Source organism: Liolophura sinensis, chromosome 2 (assembly GCF_032854445.1).
Source record: "Liolophura sinensis isolate JHLJ2023 chromosome 2, CUHK_Ljap_v2, whole genome shotgun sequence".
Taxonomy (NCBI): domain Eukaryota; kingdom Metazoa; phylum Mollusca; class Polyplacophora; order Chitonida; family Chitonidae; genus Liolophura; species Liolophura sinensis.
This window is the reverse complement of record NC_088296.1, coordinates 12,919,101-12,937,030: the sequence shown is the minus strand read 5'-3', so window position 1 is coordinate 12,937,030 and position 17,930 is coordinate 12,919,101. Positions and strand designations below refer to the sequence as shown.

Genomic DNA, 17,930 nt, shown 5'->3' with positions numbered 1-17,930 from the left:
TGGTATTAATAATAGTCATGACAACAGAGTGACTTCCCCTGGTTTCGCAACAACACTTTTCTGAGAAAGATGGTCTCGGGAAAGTCTCACACTGCATGATGCTCAGTAGTCGTATTAGAACCACTGCAACCATTGCATACCAGCAGGAAAACTGGCTCAGATGGCACAGTTGGTAGATCATTAGCTTCAGAGGCAGTAGATCCAGGGTCAATCCTGGGTCGTGTCACACCTTAGACCTTAGAAGAGAAAGTTGTGACTTTGTCTCTTGGCGTTCAGCATGAAGGGGATAGTGCAATGACTGGTTGACCCGTATCAGTATAATGGCTCAGACGGGATGGCTTGCTTGCCTTTGGTAAGGCGTCTCAGTGAAGCAGCACTAGATAAAAGAGCGTTGCAAATCCGTCCTGCAACAAGGAGGCACATTGCATGCACACTAAGGATTCCTTGGTCGTCATATGACTGAAAAATTGTTAAGTACGATGTTGAACCCCAAGTACTCACTCACTCTATTGGTTGGTATTCCAGAGCTCAGAACTTTAGTACTGGCTGCTCTTTTGAGCTAAGAATATTATCAAGTCTTCCGGTTTTTCTTTTGTATATGACTAAAATGTTGTCAAGTATTGTCAAATGTTAAAATGTCAAGGGACTAGAAGAAATAGAAGACCAATAGAAAAGCAACATTCCCTTACATCCTGTTGACATGTCTGATACTACAGTTTAACATCTTTTCAAGTGACACAAAAAGTAACAGCTGTCTGAAGTCTTTTCTTCAAAGAACTTAGTGACATCATGCCTGACACAACTAGAAAATAACACCTGCTGCTACAAAAGCAAACTACAAAACACACATGTAGCAGAGCAGTGATGTCTCTCAACAGTTGTGAAGCGAGCAGTACAGTTTAGAAAAGTACAGAAAGTGTGCAGATCTGTGCAGCAGCTGTTCCTTCCTTTGTGGCTATGTAAGACAGTGGTGCAAGTTTTGTTGCGTACACACTTACCTTTTTCTTCGTATCTGGGTGAAACCGGCTTGGATCTTCCACATACAGGCCACCTGTAGCAAACCCGAAGGCTGAGTCAGCCTTAGAGACGCATCGCCACCACTTTGGTCCGAGCTCTGTGACACCTGATTCTACACGGTCCAATTCCAGAGCCGCCTTGGAGAAGTCACTTGGAAGGTACCCTGGCACGGCCTGCATCAGGCTCCACACCAAATAGTCAACCAACACTCTGTAAGCACACCATCAGAAATGGTTAAGTCTTCACAGAAATGACGTCATCATTAAAAATATATAAAATCCACAAAGAGGGGCCAAAAATATTTCACCACCACAAATATGGCATAAAGATTGTGGAGCAGTGGCTTTATAAGTAACAGACTTGTAAATTGTTGAGGTGGTAGAAGATTTTGTGAATAAAAGTCATTCGTGGCAGTTCTCTTTCACACGGAAATCCATGACTAAGGTTGGCAATAGCAACTTTGTGAATGGCCAAGCAAATGTCCACTGTGAGGAGTTTGTGTACCAACTGGCTGCAGTGGTTTTTGATATGCAAACAGCCACCCAAGATTGGCTATCCATGTACTATTGGTGGCCACTGCAATCCTACGACTGTTTGAGCAAATGCTCAGCTAGTGTCATCATGGTCACAGGCTCCTAGTACTAATGCATTCAGCCAGTGTCATCATGGTCACAGGCTCCTAGTACTAACGCATCAGCCAGTGTCATCATGTGTCATCATAAAATTTTTGTGTTCTATGTTCACATTTTAATCCTACTCACTCTGGTCACATTTTGAGTCTATTCATTCCGGTCACATTTTGAGTCTACTCACCCTGGTCACATTGTGAGCCTACTCACTGCTGTCACATTTTGAGCCCACTCACTCTGGTCACATTTTGAATCTACTCACTCGTCACATTTTAAACCTACTCACTCTGGTCACATTTTAAGCCTACTCACTCTGGTCACATTTTGAGTCTACTCACTCTGGTTTAGTTTTCTGCAACAGTGGGTCAAGTTTCTTGAAGTAGTCTGGAGTCGTGACTATTACATTCTCCGTCTCTGGGATGTTTTCACCAAACATAGCGGTGAGATACTCCTGGAGTGGTATCTGAAAGGAGAAGACATTCTGTTCACACCATAATGACACTAATTGAATTTGTTAAGGATTTAGGAAGTACATGTACATATGGATACATCTACAATCAAACTGTGGATTTTATCCATGTACATGTAGTTCAACTTAGCAACACAAAGCAGCTGTCTGAACTATGTGCCAACAAAATAAGTCATTCACAAAGATATAATAATAATAATAATATCTTTATTTTCAGAGGGTAACAAACTCAGTCAATTGCTGTGCTTGCTGTGCTATGAATACAGTGCAGGTAAAAAGAAGACCAATGATTTTGCATGTAATTAGATTTACACAGGGATCCCAGCCAACTTTGAATGCAAACATGTAAGAAATTTAACACCCCCAAAAAATGCAGTATATAGAAAATTTTTGGAAAATATTCGGAGCATTTATAACGCTTATAGAAAAAGAAAGCAAAATACCAAAACACATTAATTATAATGGTCCTCTTACAGACACTGGCACCACCCCTTTCATTCACACCAAGGCAATTATATATGTACATGAATGTATGCTTGGGGTTATGGCGACAAGGAATCATCAGTGTTGAGTGCCAAGCGAGGCGACAACTAGTACCATTTTTAAAGTCCTTGATATGACCCTGATCCTGGATCACCGGACTTCAAGGTGGACACTCTAACCATTTCAAGGCAAATATTAAGAACAGAAATGAAGCGGAGCTGAACATCAGCTGAAGTCTTTTGTTATGAGAACAATTTCTGGTCAATCTCCAAATGATCTCATACCATCTATACTTGATGGTCAGACTCGTTTTACGAATAGAATTAAAGACGTATAGCATAGAGAGTAAAACCAGAGCAGCCACAACAGTGTGATGGCTGGCAAATAGTCAGACGTAACCGATGAAATACGGCCTCTTGTCAATTTACCTCAGCCAGGGTTATACTCTAACCATTCATGTAAATGCATGAATAGTAGCAATTTGCATGCCTCCTAGCACCATGGCTTAAGCAGAACTGGGTAAAAAAAATGCAGTGATGTTAATTGCAAATTATTAGGCATCACTGGTCTAGAAGTACTCAAAATGCTGTGTTGTCATCCCATTTAACATACAAGAGAGAACGTTCGACAAAATGTTTCCAAGAAATGTCATCAGCTGTCCAGCTATAAACAACTAGGTCACTTACATAAGGTAAACCAACAAGACAGTACAATACATTCCCATGTGGGACAGCTTTTGTGGATATCTCAGGTAATTCTGTAGAAGATAGCCAACACGATAACTTTCATATGAAGTGATTCGGTTAGAAATGTCAGAACTACGAGCTCGGTCATTTTTAGTTCCATGTGCAACATTAGGCATTAGCTGTGTGTCACAGGTCAGAGAAGTCCGGCATGGATGCATCACATGACATCACTCAATATTGCGCGCTTATGTTTTATGGAAACAAGGTTTTCGTTCTTCAGAGATCCAGACCCCAGACGTGAAAACACATATATTTACTGTATATATTGAGCAGAACCTACAAAATGCGGAAATGTTCAAATCATTCTGATCTCTTCGTAGAAGTACAAATACGGCAGGTCAATGCGTGATATAATGCATTTCTGAAGCTTTCTGGCAGGATCTTTTAATATCATCAAATGAGTGCGTGAAGCTGACATGCTTGGTATGGCACATTCTTTAATCTGGAGGGGAATCCCCTTTCCCCGGGGGGAAAGGACGTGCATTTGTGTTGTTGTTGTTGGACTTCACAAACAAAGGTCACACTCAGGACAAGGGCAAACAAGTGTCATCAACATAATTAGGTACTAATTCAGTCGACATAAATGGGGTGAAGTTTTTGTGAAGCCGTTCTTGACATGTCAGATCTGCCTTTGCAGGTGATCAACATCCTGCTGAAATTTGTTTGAAGGCAGCGTCATCAAACCTTGAGTGGAGGGTAAAGTCACATACAATTTACAGTGTAAATCGGTTCATGAGAAAATGAAGAGACCCATGAATAGTGAATGATCTGAACGAAATATTAACTATAATAATTTTTAAATAGACAGGCTACACATTTAGAGAGATAAAATACACTTATGTATCAATCACAGTGGCTTGTTACTTGATTCAAGACAATCACGCCTTATTGCTGTCCAATGAAAAGCGGGTATTTTGTCTGATGCAGGATAAATGTTCTTATTACTATGAGGATTACGGACACCATATATTTCCATATCCTATCACTGAGTAACCACGTTCCTAATAATATCTGGTAAAGAAGGTTTTTATTTTCTGTTGTAAGCCATTTATTAAACTTAAGACTTGACAACGAAACCTGCCAATGAAACCATGAAATTGTGTGCACCCCTGAATTGGTTAGATATTAGGGCCACCTGATGTCAGGCGAGGAAACCAGCCAGGGGAGGAAACCAGCCAGACCATGTGTGCTCATAGTCACTCGCTCTACACTGATGTCAGAAACAGAACGATCTAGAGCCATAGAAGTAGGTCAAATTTATTCATGGGGATTGGCAGAGAAGTTTACTCTGTGTCACTTATGCCTTAATATGCCCTCGTGCCTCCAAAAATTGCCTTCTTCACCCTGATTAACGCAGCTGGTTGTGAAGATTTGTGTACAAGGGAGGTAACTCATAACATGCACAGGCTGCTTCACAGAACTTTTGGAGATGTTCAAAATGAGTTAATGTAAACTTCTGAACATATCTTTCAAAAAACAACCCTAAATGAATAATTACTACGGGTAACTGGGTCTTTTATTCAATCAACAGACGGAATAGCTGCTCATCCAGGCAACGTCTATGAACCTTTGCTGTCTTTTTAGAGACTGGAGAACGACAAACAAATAATTTAACGACCACGAGGTGAAACACAAAAGGAGAATGACAAAGATTGCAAAGGATATTCAGATAACCATCATCAACATTGCCTTTCAGCCCCTAAAACAGCAATAATTTTCTTTTGCACCATACGAAGGCAAAATTATAGAACAGGTAGGAATAGTTCTGAAATATAGGACATTTTCAGGATCCTATATAATGTAGGATAATACAGGAAATACAGGAGGACTGGGATCCTTGTGTGGCAGTACGTGAAAACAGATTAGATAACAAGCAGGGTTGTAGCCTCAGGGATGCTACTGAGGAAAGGAACAGAAATGAATGCACAATAAGAAAATGAAAACCATTTAAAACTTCAGCTTTAAAAGCTAGTTAAGAGAATTCATATCCCTTGCCAAATATGCACACCATCCATGAGAATCACAAAATTAATTAAATCAGCAAACCTTATGCACGGATCATGTTGCTTTTCAAGTTTGATATCAGACGGGCATATCTTGCACATCAAATTTTTCCGAAATTCAATATTTCAATATTCAGTTATTGCACTGAAACCAGCGCATGACATAAAAATGGATAAAAGACCAAAATTAATATCACTTGCTTCTTGCGAAAGCCTAGGATAAAAACTATTGGTCATATGTAAGCTTTTGATAGCTTTACGGCAACATTACTTGTACTTGCACATACTGTGCTGCCCTACGTTTGATACATACTGAATTTCCAATGAGTGTCTGAAATTGTGCAATGGTCATCTTGTGATAGGTTTGTGAGGGGGTCAGCATATCTTCTTCCTTAACGAAAATCTGCAACACAAAAACAAGCCAAAATATCAAAATTTTAAAACCAATGCAGAGAGCTGTTAGTTTATGATTTACTGTTTGTTTATTTGACTGCTTTTTAACTACACGTAGAAGACACCAGAATACCTAGGGTAAGACCTTTAGAAAGTCGTGTAGATATTATATACTCTAGCCACACCAGAATGTCTAACCTGACACCGACCCAACACCAATACTTCCTCTTCATCATGCCTTACTTCACTGTTGTTTATAATGCCATACTCAAGAATCTTTCACTTATACTATGGTAGTCAGAACTAGCAACCTTTGGCAAGTTACTGACAAATGTCCCCACATGTGACGTACAGATGTGTACGGCAACTCAACTGGGCTTGTAACACGTCCTCAGAACTATCTCAAAGTTATATGGTCATCAGCGACTGGAACCACCTTTCTACGATCAGTTTACTTACTGTATGCCTAAAACTCTGGTGTATGCCAAACGTAAGTCACAACACCTACCTCAGCTAGCTGTTTTTCAAACTGATAAACTTGCTCCATCTTTGCCTCTGTGTCGTTGTCGCCGCCCAGGAGTTTGGCGTACTGTGTGGAGAACCTGAGGAAGGCCTTGTGGAGGTTCTCATGGTCACCGGTCAGGTAGCCCTCCCTGGAGCTGAGGGTCAGGCCACCCTGGCTAAACTGAAACAGAAATCCAGAGAGTTTATACCCTGTGCTCATCTATAACGAAAGTAAGCTGATGCAGGGAGATATATGCAAAAAAATTACCTCATTGGTCAAAGGTCAAAGGTCAAAGGTCTGACAGTCACAGTGAGCTGGCTCTTGAACATGTCACAGACAGCCATGGCCCATGACTTCCATTATTATAAAGCACAGCCAGTCATCCATTTTCAACTGTGTACAGACGAATTTGGAGATAATCCAAATCCAACAGAAACCGACCTGTCTCAATCATGCATTATCTCCACTTGTTCACATGAGCTAAATATGCATGTAGCTCTGTAGAAGTATTAATGGTTATACTGAGTGTAACATACTGAGTGTAACACGCTGAGTGTAACATACTGACAGTAACATACTGAGAGTAACATGCTGAGTGTAACATACTGACAGTAACATACTGAGAGTAACATACTGAGTGTAACATACTGAGTAAAATACTGACTGTAACTTATTGAGAGTAACATACTGAGTGTAACATACTGAGTGTAACACAGTGAGCATAACACACTGAGTGTAACACTGAGCGCAAGACACTGAACGTAAGACACTGACAGTAACATACTGAGTGAATAAACATCACATACATCACCAGTGAACCTGTTATTGTTGTTTCTTCAGATTTATTTCTAGTGTACACTCGCTCTCGTAACATATTTACCGACTGCTGGTTTACATAACAATGTTTTAAAAACGTATCACTAGGCACTAAATGACCTGCACATGATTTGAGTCATTCTTGAATAACCAAATGAAAAAACGGAGGAAGCAGACGGAGGAAGTAGAGAGCAATTCAGCAAAAAAAAAATCACCAATTTATCACTGTTATGGTGTAGCCTCTATAATGGGAATGAGATGGGAGTCTGGTTACAACAGAAAGTTGCATAATGAATAAATAGGAAAGTCACATGTATCAGTCTCTGTCTCTGACGGTATTGTGTAGAGCAAGTTTCATCATCACCGAGTGCACAGGAATCATATCTGGCTTTGGACCATTACTACAAAATGTCAACTAGCCTTCTACAAGCATGGTGATCGACGTGTTCTGGGTCAACTTCAACGCTTGATGTTTTAAAAAAAAAACCTCCACTGTTGCTCCCTGCCATTCATCTGGTCATAACGACACCTAGCGGTCTATCAGAACTTGTCACTTTCCTACACACTGCACAGCTGCAAGAGTAATCAAGGGAGGTAACTTCATAGCCAGTCGCTATTAATGTTGGCCATTTTTATAGTGACGTTTGTTGATACTGGTGTTCTTTGATACTTCTACTTTTAAGATAATTGCCTTTATAGACATCCCTAACAAGGTTCGCCAGACCAAAAACCTCTGTAGGCAGTAGCCATGGATGTACATTCAGTTGTTTCTGTACTTCCCGAGTGGGAAGTCAAATTACTTTTTACTTGACGCTTGAAAACTTTAACTGCTGCTGTAGGTAGGCTAGCAATATTTCAAACACTGTTTTACATGTACGTCTAAGTTGTTATAACATGACAGCACTAAGGTGTTTCAAACAAAAAGTAAAGAGAAGAGTCAATGTATACATTTGGAAGGGAAATCAATTTTAAGACGCAAAACTACCAAAAAGGTAAGATTTCAATTCATGTCAATCTGCTTTTTCCTCACTGGATTTGATCTTATTTGATTACTTATTTATTTGATTGGGGCGTTGTGCCATACTAAAAAATTACTGGTGTTCAAAGCCGTAGTCAAGAATTTATCATACTATTTGCCACCTGGTCACAGTTGTAGGTGGAGGAAACCAGAGCACAGAATAAACCATCCAATTTCTTCACGTCTACCCACTTTTAGGAGATGACCTTCTGAAGCAGAGATGACCTTCTGAAGCAGAGATGACCTTCTGAAGCAGAGAAGACCTTCTGAAGCAGAGATGACCTTCTAAAGCAGAGATGACCTTCTGAAGCAGAGAAGACCTTCTGAAGCACAAGATGACCTTCTGAAGCAGATACGAAAACAGAAAATGAGTAGCTTACTGTGATGATGTTTGCTGTGTTGTTCTTATCGTCTGTCCCAACCCCCATACCAAACAGGGCCGCTTCATTGTACTTATGTACTTTCACCAGGGTATCCATCGGTTTCCAATTACTCTTGTCCCACTGACCAGAAACCTGGTCTGATGTCACTGTCCACGACCCTAGTTCTTTGATCAACTAAACAAAAGAATAGAATAATATCAAATATGATTATGAAATAACAAACACATTCAAAGAAATTATATCACATGCTAAATATGCAAAAGGCGCTGCCAGATTTTCCCATTTACATGTGAGGTTGAAGAGAATGCCAGCGTGTTTCTGATTCAAGTATGATTCAAGCTGCTATGCAAATTTTATCTGAGGGGCCCCAAAATGAAATTATCTTGCTCTAGTTCCCTTGCTCTAGCCTCTCAGTGCTGAGTGTCAAGCAGGGCAGCAACAAGTACCATTTTCACAGTCTTTGGTATGGCCCAGTCTCGGGTAGTTTGTTATGGTTAAGCCATGTACGACGTTTCAATTCAATATAATGAGCCATTATCCTAAACTTTTGCCCATAAACTTTCATTTTTAGAGGCAAATAAATTTTGGTGCTGAGAAATTTTTTCCAGCAGGAGAAACATCTTTCAAAAGGTCACGGGTAAATATTTAGGTCACATACCATATCTGCACGACTTTGGTACAATTTTCACTCACCTTCAGAGCTGGAGTAATTCCCCTTTCCTCCACAGCAGTGTTGTTCATGCACAGCTTGAAGTATTCCTGGGATTTTTTCACAGCCGTTGAGGTTTTCCCCAAATACATTCCATCGTCTTTCTCTAAAAGCTGTCCAGTCAAAGATAAAACAAACAGGAATGATTTACTGACTGATTGATTGATTGATTCATCAACACAGTACTCAAGAATTTTTCACTTTATATATGGTCGTTCTGATGTTTATTTCTATGAGAGGAGGAAACTGGAGTGTCTGTGATAAACCATCGACTTTCTGTGTATGCCATATTGATGGAATTTAATACACCTGGTCTTCCACAAACATAAAACAGCTGACTATGATTGCCACTGAAACAAAAGTAACACACAGAAGCAAATGGTAACAATTTTCATTAAATGTCATCATTAAATGTAAAAATTCCTCACAAAATGTTCATACTTCAGAGGTGTTTTACGAAGTACTCAAGAAAAGTTTGTTTATATGACAGCTGTCAGGTTCATGAGTGGACAAAACTCTACAGACTGAAAGTGACAGCTGTCATGTTCATGCGTGGACAAAACTTAACAGACTCAAAGTGACAGCTGTCGTGTTCGTGAGTGAAAAAAAACTCAACAGACTCACAGTACAGCTGTCATGTTCATGAGTGGACAAAACTCAACAGACTCAAAGTGACAGCTGTCATGTTCATGCGTGGACAAAACTCAACAGACTCAAAGTGACAGCTGTCATGTTCATGAGTGGACAAAACTCAACAGACTCAAAGTGACAGCAACTCAACAGCTCACCTTACAATTAGCCTGGAGAAGACGAGTTCAATGTGTACAGTTCTACTTATACTGCTCCTTAAGGTATTAACACGAAGACAAACTGACGGCCAAAAGAAACTTTACGACTTCATGAGTAAAATTTAACCAGCCTTTTCAGCAAATTAATACCAAATTGTTGTAGGAAAACATTGTACGAAGCATACTCCCATGTGCGACAAGCGTCATATACACCCACACGAATTTGTTTTGAGGCAACGAAGAAAGATGAAAAATCACACGACCCATGGATGGCCGCAACTACACATGTAATAAGTGTATAAAAAGGTTACACACAGTGTGCTGGACTTGCACACTGACTAAAAACCACCAAAGTAATGCCTCCATTGACTCCAGAACAACGCGAGCGGGCCCTGGGTATGGTATCCATGGGAGCCACCCATGCCCACACTGCAACGACCTTCGGCTCCTCTCGTGTAACTGTGTCAAACTTGATGTAAGGTTACAGACAGACAGGGCAGACATCAGACAGGCCAAGGACAGGCAGGCCTAGGGTAACTACGCCCACAGAAGACAGTTACCTGCGCACCTTACACCTGAGGAAACGCTTCCTGACACTGATGTCATCGTCAATCAATGCCTTAGGTCACCGGATCAGTCGGCAGACGTCTTGCCGTGGCTTGCACGTTCCCCAGATGTGTCCCTTATAGAACACTTTGGGATATCATGAGTCGTCCAGTAAGATCTTGGCCACACCTTGCAGCTAACCGAGAAGAACTGGCATTCACTCTCCAAGACGAATGCCAACGAATCCCATGTCATCTCATCAAACGACTGACGTTTTCTATGCGTCGGAGAGTTTTTGCATGCACTGAAGCAAGGGGTGGCCACACGCGATATTGATTGGTTTTGATATTGACTGATTTTAAAAATGATCAAACTTTTGTATACTCTGCCCATTGTTAACCAAGATGGAATGGCTATTGTTCAACCCCTGATCTGTTTCTTCACTTATAAAATGATTTGAGGGCTGCTTCACTCGTTCTTATTCAAGACTTTCAATATCTAAAGTCATTGGTCTTTTCACTATTTTAAACTTCAATCATCCTGTTTTTTTTGCTTTGGCAAAATAAATTGATTCAAACTCCTTGTAAAGTTTCATTTGGCCGTCAGTTTAATCCGCTGAATTTACGATATTCCTCTCTTTGCACATTTCGTCAGGTGTGTACCATGATGACAAGACAAACAATTCTGACAGCTGATCAAAGAGAATTAGCTTGGTCTTGCATTGCTATAAAAGGTAATCAAGAGGTGCCAAGTATAATAATTTGCAGTATATACATGTACATCTATTCCACTCTTTAACGTATGCCACCAAATTTCCATAGATCAAAATCTACTTTTATTGGTTTGGGCAAGATAAATGGTATTGGTAGCATTTTATCCACACAAAAATTTTTATTAGCAATTATACTCAATATATCATTAAGTATGTATTAAACAGACACATCACCGATGTTGAAAAAATTGTGCTGTTATTCTAGACATCATCTACATAAAGTTGAGACCTCCAGATGTCTCCTGTCAAGTATCTGACTTTGAGTGAACAATTGAATGTTTCGCTTTATCTGGCATGTGTCAGGGGTTTTCTTTCGACCATAAACTCACTTGAGTCAATGTATTGAGAAAGCCTGATTTTTTGAGTCAGTTACCTCCCCTTGTTGTCTTCAAGCAAGTGGAAACATCATGTCATGTCATGTTAACATGTCATGTTAACATGTGGTTAAAAGTCCAGAGGGGGTTTGATTGATGCAAGTGGAAACATCATGTCACGTTACTCGTACCCCAAGCACATGTGGTTAAAAGTCAAGACAGGGTTTGCTTGATGCAAGTGGAAACATCATGTCACGTTACTCGTACCCCAAGCACATGTGGTTAAGAGTCAAAGACAGGGTTTGCTTGATGCAAGTGGAAACATCATGTCACGTTACTCGTACCCCAAGCACATGTGGTTAAGAGTCAAAGACAGGGTTTGCTTGATGCAAGTGGAAACATCATGTCACGTTACTCGTACCCCAAGCACATGTGGTTAAGAGTCAAAGACAGGGTTTGCTTGATGCAAGTGGAAACATCATGTCACGTTACTCGTACCCCAAGCACATGTGGTTAAGAGTCAAAGACAGGGTTTGCTTGATGCAAGTGGAAACATCATGTCACGTTACTCGTACCCCAAGCACATGTGGTTAAGAGTCAAAGACAGGGTTTGCTTGATGCAAGCAGAAACATCATGTCACGTTACTCGTACCCCAAGCACATGTGGTTAAGAGTCAAAGACAGGGTTTGCTTGATGCAAGCGGAAACATGATGTCACGTTACTCGTGCCCTAAGCACATGTGGTTAAGAGTCAAAGACAGGGTTTGCTTGAAGCAAGTGGAAACATGATGTCACGTTACTCGTGCCCCAACCACATGTGGTTAAGAGTCAAAGACAGGGTTTGCTTGATGCAAGTGGAAACATCATGTCACGTTACTCGTATCCCAAGCACATGTGGTTAATAGTCAAAGACAGGGTTTGCTTGATGCAAGTGGAAACATCATGTCACGTTGCTTGATGCAAGCGGAAAGAGATGTGTCCTTGGGTTATAACCTTCACTCACGTCCTATTGAATAAAACTAAATGCGCACATTTTATTTAATTTGGGCTGCGATATCTCAGCTGTTGTGAGAATTTAGCATAGTATAGCCTTTAAAGAGAGTCACATTTGACCCTTTTAAATGGGGAATTTTTCCAACTGAGCTCTCCACAACTTGATGATTAACATGAATTAAATTTCACATTTCGTATTTATTTTTTGGGATTGGTGTTTAATGCTGCCTTGAATTTTTCACTTTTATCGAGGACAGCAGTCAGGTTTGTCATGTTTATTTATGGGGAGGGAAACTCAACTCACATTTTTCAACACAACTGAGTTTTTCTTGTATGTCGCTGAGAACGTGCTCCACTTGGGTTTATTTGGTGGAGGCTCCGCCTTCTTCTCCCACCCCCCACAGGCGTAGGTGTAAAAATCCTTGCAGGGATCTGTAGAGAAGTCCATCTTGGACACAATATATCCGGCTGACTCCACACAGGAGGGACTGACACATGGCTGGAGATATACCACAAAATGTTCAAGGCCACAAAAAACACAAGAATGTTAAAGGTTATGAAACAGAAAAATATTCCAAGGTTATTACACAGAAAAGTGTTCAACAGCTACGAAACTTTAAAAATGCTGAACATTATGAAACAGAAAACTTTAAAGTCATAAAACAAAAAAAAGTTCAAGTTTATCAAATATAAAATGTTCAAAAGTTACAAATTAAAACTGAATAACACAGCGAAAAATGATCAAGTCTTAAAGAGCAGAGATGTTCAAATGTTAGAGGCAAAGACAAGAAAATAATACAACATTAGTTATTTCAGGGAGGGGCGAGAATAGACCTGTACTGCCACATCCATTTTGTTTTTCTAATGTGGTTTTTGGTTTAAATAAATAAATCAAATCTGGAATTATGTAATCCTGAAGCCAGACCATCATGTTGCACCAATCGTACCGTAAAGTTTATAACAGAGTTCAAATGACACCGATGGAACAGGCAGTGTCCCAGGTTATTACATTTACTGACTCGCATCTTATTTGTTAAAACTGATAACACAGCGGCATCTTCGTCAATGATTTCCTCATTGAGTGCATTACGGCATACAATGAACTGCGGCATCATGGTTAAAATCACAAAAACAAAACGAAACACTTTTCAAACTCTCAGCGGGATACTTTATCCATGGTCTAGTGTTGTGTTTTCTTTTAAAAAAGCAGAAAGACGTTCCATGTTACAAAATCAAAAAAAAAAACAACTTGTTTGTTTTCAGAAAACAGATATCTTGAAGTCTGCTAAGGATCTAGTATTGTTTTTCACATTCTCAACATTATTTCTGTCATATTACTGAAGACTTCATGTAAGACAACTTGAATATCAGTTATTATTCTAATATTTCCACCCAAAAGGGTAGGGTGGTTCTGAACGTCACCCATGTTTTTTGTGGCCTAATGACTGAAAGAGGGTTTTCTCTTTCTCTTTTTAATAAAACATCAACAAGACATATGGGTATTCAAACTTAAATGTGCGACTCTCTCTTCAAAATCTCTGTGATCCTGCCTTCCAGGCAATTCAATTACCGTTTCTGTGGTGATGAAATGTTGCCAAACCAACAATGTAGACAATAAAACAATTAACAATACAGCCACTCCCAGAAAAAATGTCATCTGACGCAGCTTTTTTCTTTCACGATCATGCTCTTCTCTTTTGCGCGTATCTGAAAAAAAAAAAATAATATGACACTGACCGTTTACTTCAGCCCACCAGTAAAACCACATTATAAATAAAAAAATTTTTTAATTTTAATTTCAGAAAAAAATAGAAATGTACATTTTAATATGTTAATATGTTAACAGTGAAGTCTTTACCACAATTTCCTTTGTTTTCCCAGTGTTTGATCACTAATGGTGCTAATGGTTAGCTACAAATTCCATGTTAACACATTAAAAAATGGTGTTAATGACGAACATTCAATATACATGCACATTATGAGGGCAGTACAATGTTAACAGCTGCATGAACAATCCCCTCATATTTAAGTAAGAGCATTAAGATATGTGAAAAAAGCAGCCAGCTCAAGCTGGTATTGCAGAAATGCACACAAAGTATAAATAGATTATATTTATTTATTTATTTGATTGGTGTTTTACGCCGTACTCAAGAATATTTCACCTATACGACGGTGGCCAGCATTGTGGTCGGGGGAAATCGGGCAGATCCAGGGGGAAACCCATGATCATCTGCAGGTTGCTGGAAGATCTTCCTACACGGCTGGAGAGGAAGCCAGCATGAGCTGGACTTAAACTCACAGCGGCCGCATTGGTGAGAGGCTCCTGGGTCATTACGCTGCACTAGCGCGCAAACCGATCGAGCCACGGAGGACGACAAATGACAAAGTGTAGAAATACAATGTCCAAAAATTGCCTTCTTCTACTAAATGTGATAACCATTATGGTGACAACATGTGAAAATACTTGTTGCTTCTACTGAAACAAGAACATCCATGTCAACATTCATGAATGACGAATGAATGAATGAATGAGTGAATGGATGAATGTCTGATAGTATTCATCCCCAGCTGTAAACCTTCAGTTTTTGTGTAAAGCTTCCTTATCTAGACAAGCCCATAGACTTTTAGACGCTGTTGAAGGCTATATCGTATATAACAAGCCATATCCAAGGACAGGCCTGTGTTCTTGGATACATGGAGGCCATAGTGTGTCAAAAGTGATATAGAGTGTCATTACAGGCAGGTCAATATCCTTATAACAAAGTCTGAACAGACTCTTATTCCTAGACCTGTTAGAAAGATGTCCTTTGCCAGAAATTTTCACATGACTGCTCTTGATTAGATAAAGTCACATTTCTAATGAGACTTGACCACTCTCAGCGTCCATGACATCAAATAAGTTGGTATCTACAGAGAGGTTGGTATCCAAATCTTCACACATATTAGACAGAAGCGCAGACTCGTAGATGCAGAGGTATCATTAGAGGAAAAAGCATACTAGACAGGACTGCAGACTCATAGATGCAGAGGTATCATTAGAGGAAAAAGCATACTAGACAGGACCGCAGACTCATAAATGCAGAGGTATCATTAGAGGAAAAAGCATACAACACAGACAGTGACAGAACAAGCACCTACACATGAACATGTGCGGTCCTCAATGAGCCCTGAAAACCCAATTCAAGATCTGCAAAGTGAGAAATGGCACCATAAAATGGTTTACAATTTACAAAGGTATTGTTGACCAATGACGTTATGTTAAATGATCTAAAATTGCACCGCAAGAAGTACATTTTTAGAGGTAAATAAACGTCATAAATTAGTACTTACATGTACCTAGGATTATGATTCTATTTGTGCCTTAATTCTGAACAAACCTCATTGCACCTTAATAAAATGAACAGAACTTTCAGAATAGGTCAAAAAGTACAGCTTTTGTCATGAGCGAAATTTTAAGGTTATTTACCACCGTACAAATATAACCTGTTGTACCTGCACTGAACACTGTACAAAACAAACTTACCTGCATCAACTATCTCATCCAAGGTATGGTAATTTGGATGTGCCATATCCTATTTTCCAATACAGTTCAATCCCTCGCCTGGTGTTTAAAACACTAACTTGGCAATGCCAGGTCTTAATCCTAGTTGCTAACGAGCTTAGAACAGACGCCTATTTCCGTATTCAAATTCGTTCAGCATTTATAGGCTACCACAAAAAATCAATACCGTAAATTCAAAATCACAAACCAAAAGTGCCTGAAATACAATCCGTAATTAAAATCTGAAACATGTAAACCCAGTTGTGGACTTACATGTAGTAGTTTTTTTGCACTGATAATATATTAGAGTATTATAGATTTACAATTTTCTGTGTTTTTGTAAAAATTCCGTACTGCATATGACATTGCAGGATGAACCCCTGCAGCACATGAGATACTCAATCTACTCTTCTGACTATAGCTTACGTAGACAACGCAGAACTGTACGAATAGCTGTCACACAATGGACATCACTGCTGCAGAACTGCTCTAGTCACAACTGTTCACAAACTGTGCACGAATTTGGCAATATCAGAGATAGCAGAATCGGACAGCAATTGCCTTTGAAGTTGAAAGCAGCAATAATTCACAATTTAGCGTTTCTAACATTCACAGTCGGTATCATCTACCTGGCCTAGCTAAACAGTTGAATTTACAACCCACCAGTACCAAGGCCTCTTATTGAAATCCACACCTACATTTCCATGATGATTCAGTCAGATCAAGAGTGCTTAAAACATGCATGCTGATAAAAATGATAGACAGTCCATCTGTTAACGTTCTTGAAAAAGAACAGTATTAAAAAAAAAAAAACACATATTTATGCCATAATCTTCAGCTTTATACAATGGTGTAAGACAGCTCCCTTTGTAAACCATTCAGTATGATATTATAATATGTGAGAGTTTCCGCTGATCACTGTATCATACAGACTAGTGCTTTTGATGACTCCCATCATGCCTTGCACACGTGAAAAAGGCAGACCGTTAAATACAGGTATGCATACATTGTACAGGTAAACACTTTAGTAAGAATGCTTTACAGATGCCTGAAACAGCTGTGCCAAGACTTACAGCTATTAAATTAATGAGCATTCAACAATGCCCTATCAACGAGTAAACATATAAATAAACAGATAAACAAGCTTTCTGTCACCTCATTTTACTGAAAATTTACTGGACAAAATATTTACATATGCTATATTTGCCTCTATAAATGCACTTCCTTGATTTATTTATCTGACAGGTGCTCTACACTGTACTCAAGAATATTTCACCTATACAACAATGGCCAGCAATATGGTGGCAGGAAACTGTGTCCCAGGGAAAACTCACAACCATCCACAGGTTGCTAACAGACCTTCCTCCGCACTAAAAGAGAGGAAGCCAGCATAAGCATTAGCGTTATTACAGAATATATTACTTTACAGGGATCTGAATCTGAATTTCCATTCAATCTTCTAAGTTACAATTTATGAAACCTCAATACACCTTTTTCAAATCAATAGAGCTCTCAGAAATGGGTGAAATGAGTAACAAAATTTTCATGCACATAATTTTAGGTCGCATACAGAAAAAACATGCACTTTATTTTCAGAGAAACCTCTTGAAACTGATATACATATACTTCCAAAGAAAACTACAACCATTTCAGTTTAATATGTCATTTGAAAAATGCCTTTGCCTTTGATACAGGTATGTACATTTGAGAGATACTTTACACTTCAGACCATTTATGGGAATAAAAATCAAATTAAGGCTTTCATGTCAATGGATATGAAGGCGGGATTTAGAAAAGAACGCATC

The 17,930-nt window shown here is 39.4% G+C and overlaps 1 protein-coding gene across 3 annotated transcripts in view; it reads right to left on the bottom strand.

Moving 5' to 3' along the window:
- The window catches only part of LOC135462704 (endothelin-converting enzyme 1-like), a 47,289-nt gene that overhangs the window by 15,145 nt on the left and 14,214 nt on the right, over positions 1–17,930 (bottom strand). For all 3 annotated transcript variants that reach the window (XM_064739928.1, XM_064739929.1, XM_064739927.1), the window contains exons 3-10: positions 14,155–14,291; positions 12,889–13,083; positions 9,156–9,284; positions 8,460–8,636; positions 6,249–6,425; positions 5,661–5,750; positions 1,985–2,109; positions 999–1,227 (exon numbers count right to left, since the gene is read on the bottom strand). In XM_064739928.1, the coding sequence (XP_064595998.1) occupies positions 999–1,227; positions 1,985–2,109; positions 5,661–5,750; positions 6,249–6,425; positions 8,460–8,636; positions 9,156–9,284; positions 12,889–13,083; positions 14,155–14,291 (1,259 nt within the window). The remainder of the gene's footprint in view (positions 1–998; positions 1,228–1,984; positions 2,110–5,660; positions 5,751–6,248; positions 6,426–8,459; positions 8,637–9,155; positions 9,285–12,888; positions 13,084–14,154; positions 14,292–17,930) is intronic.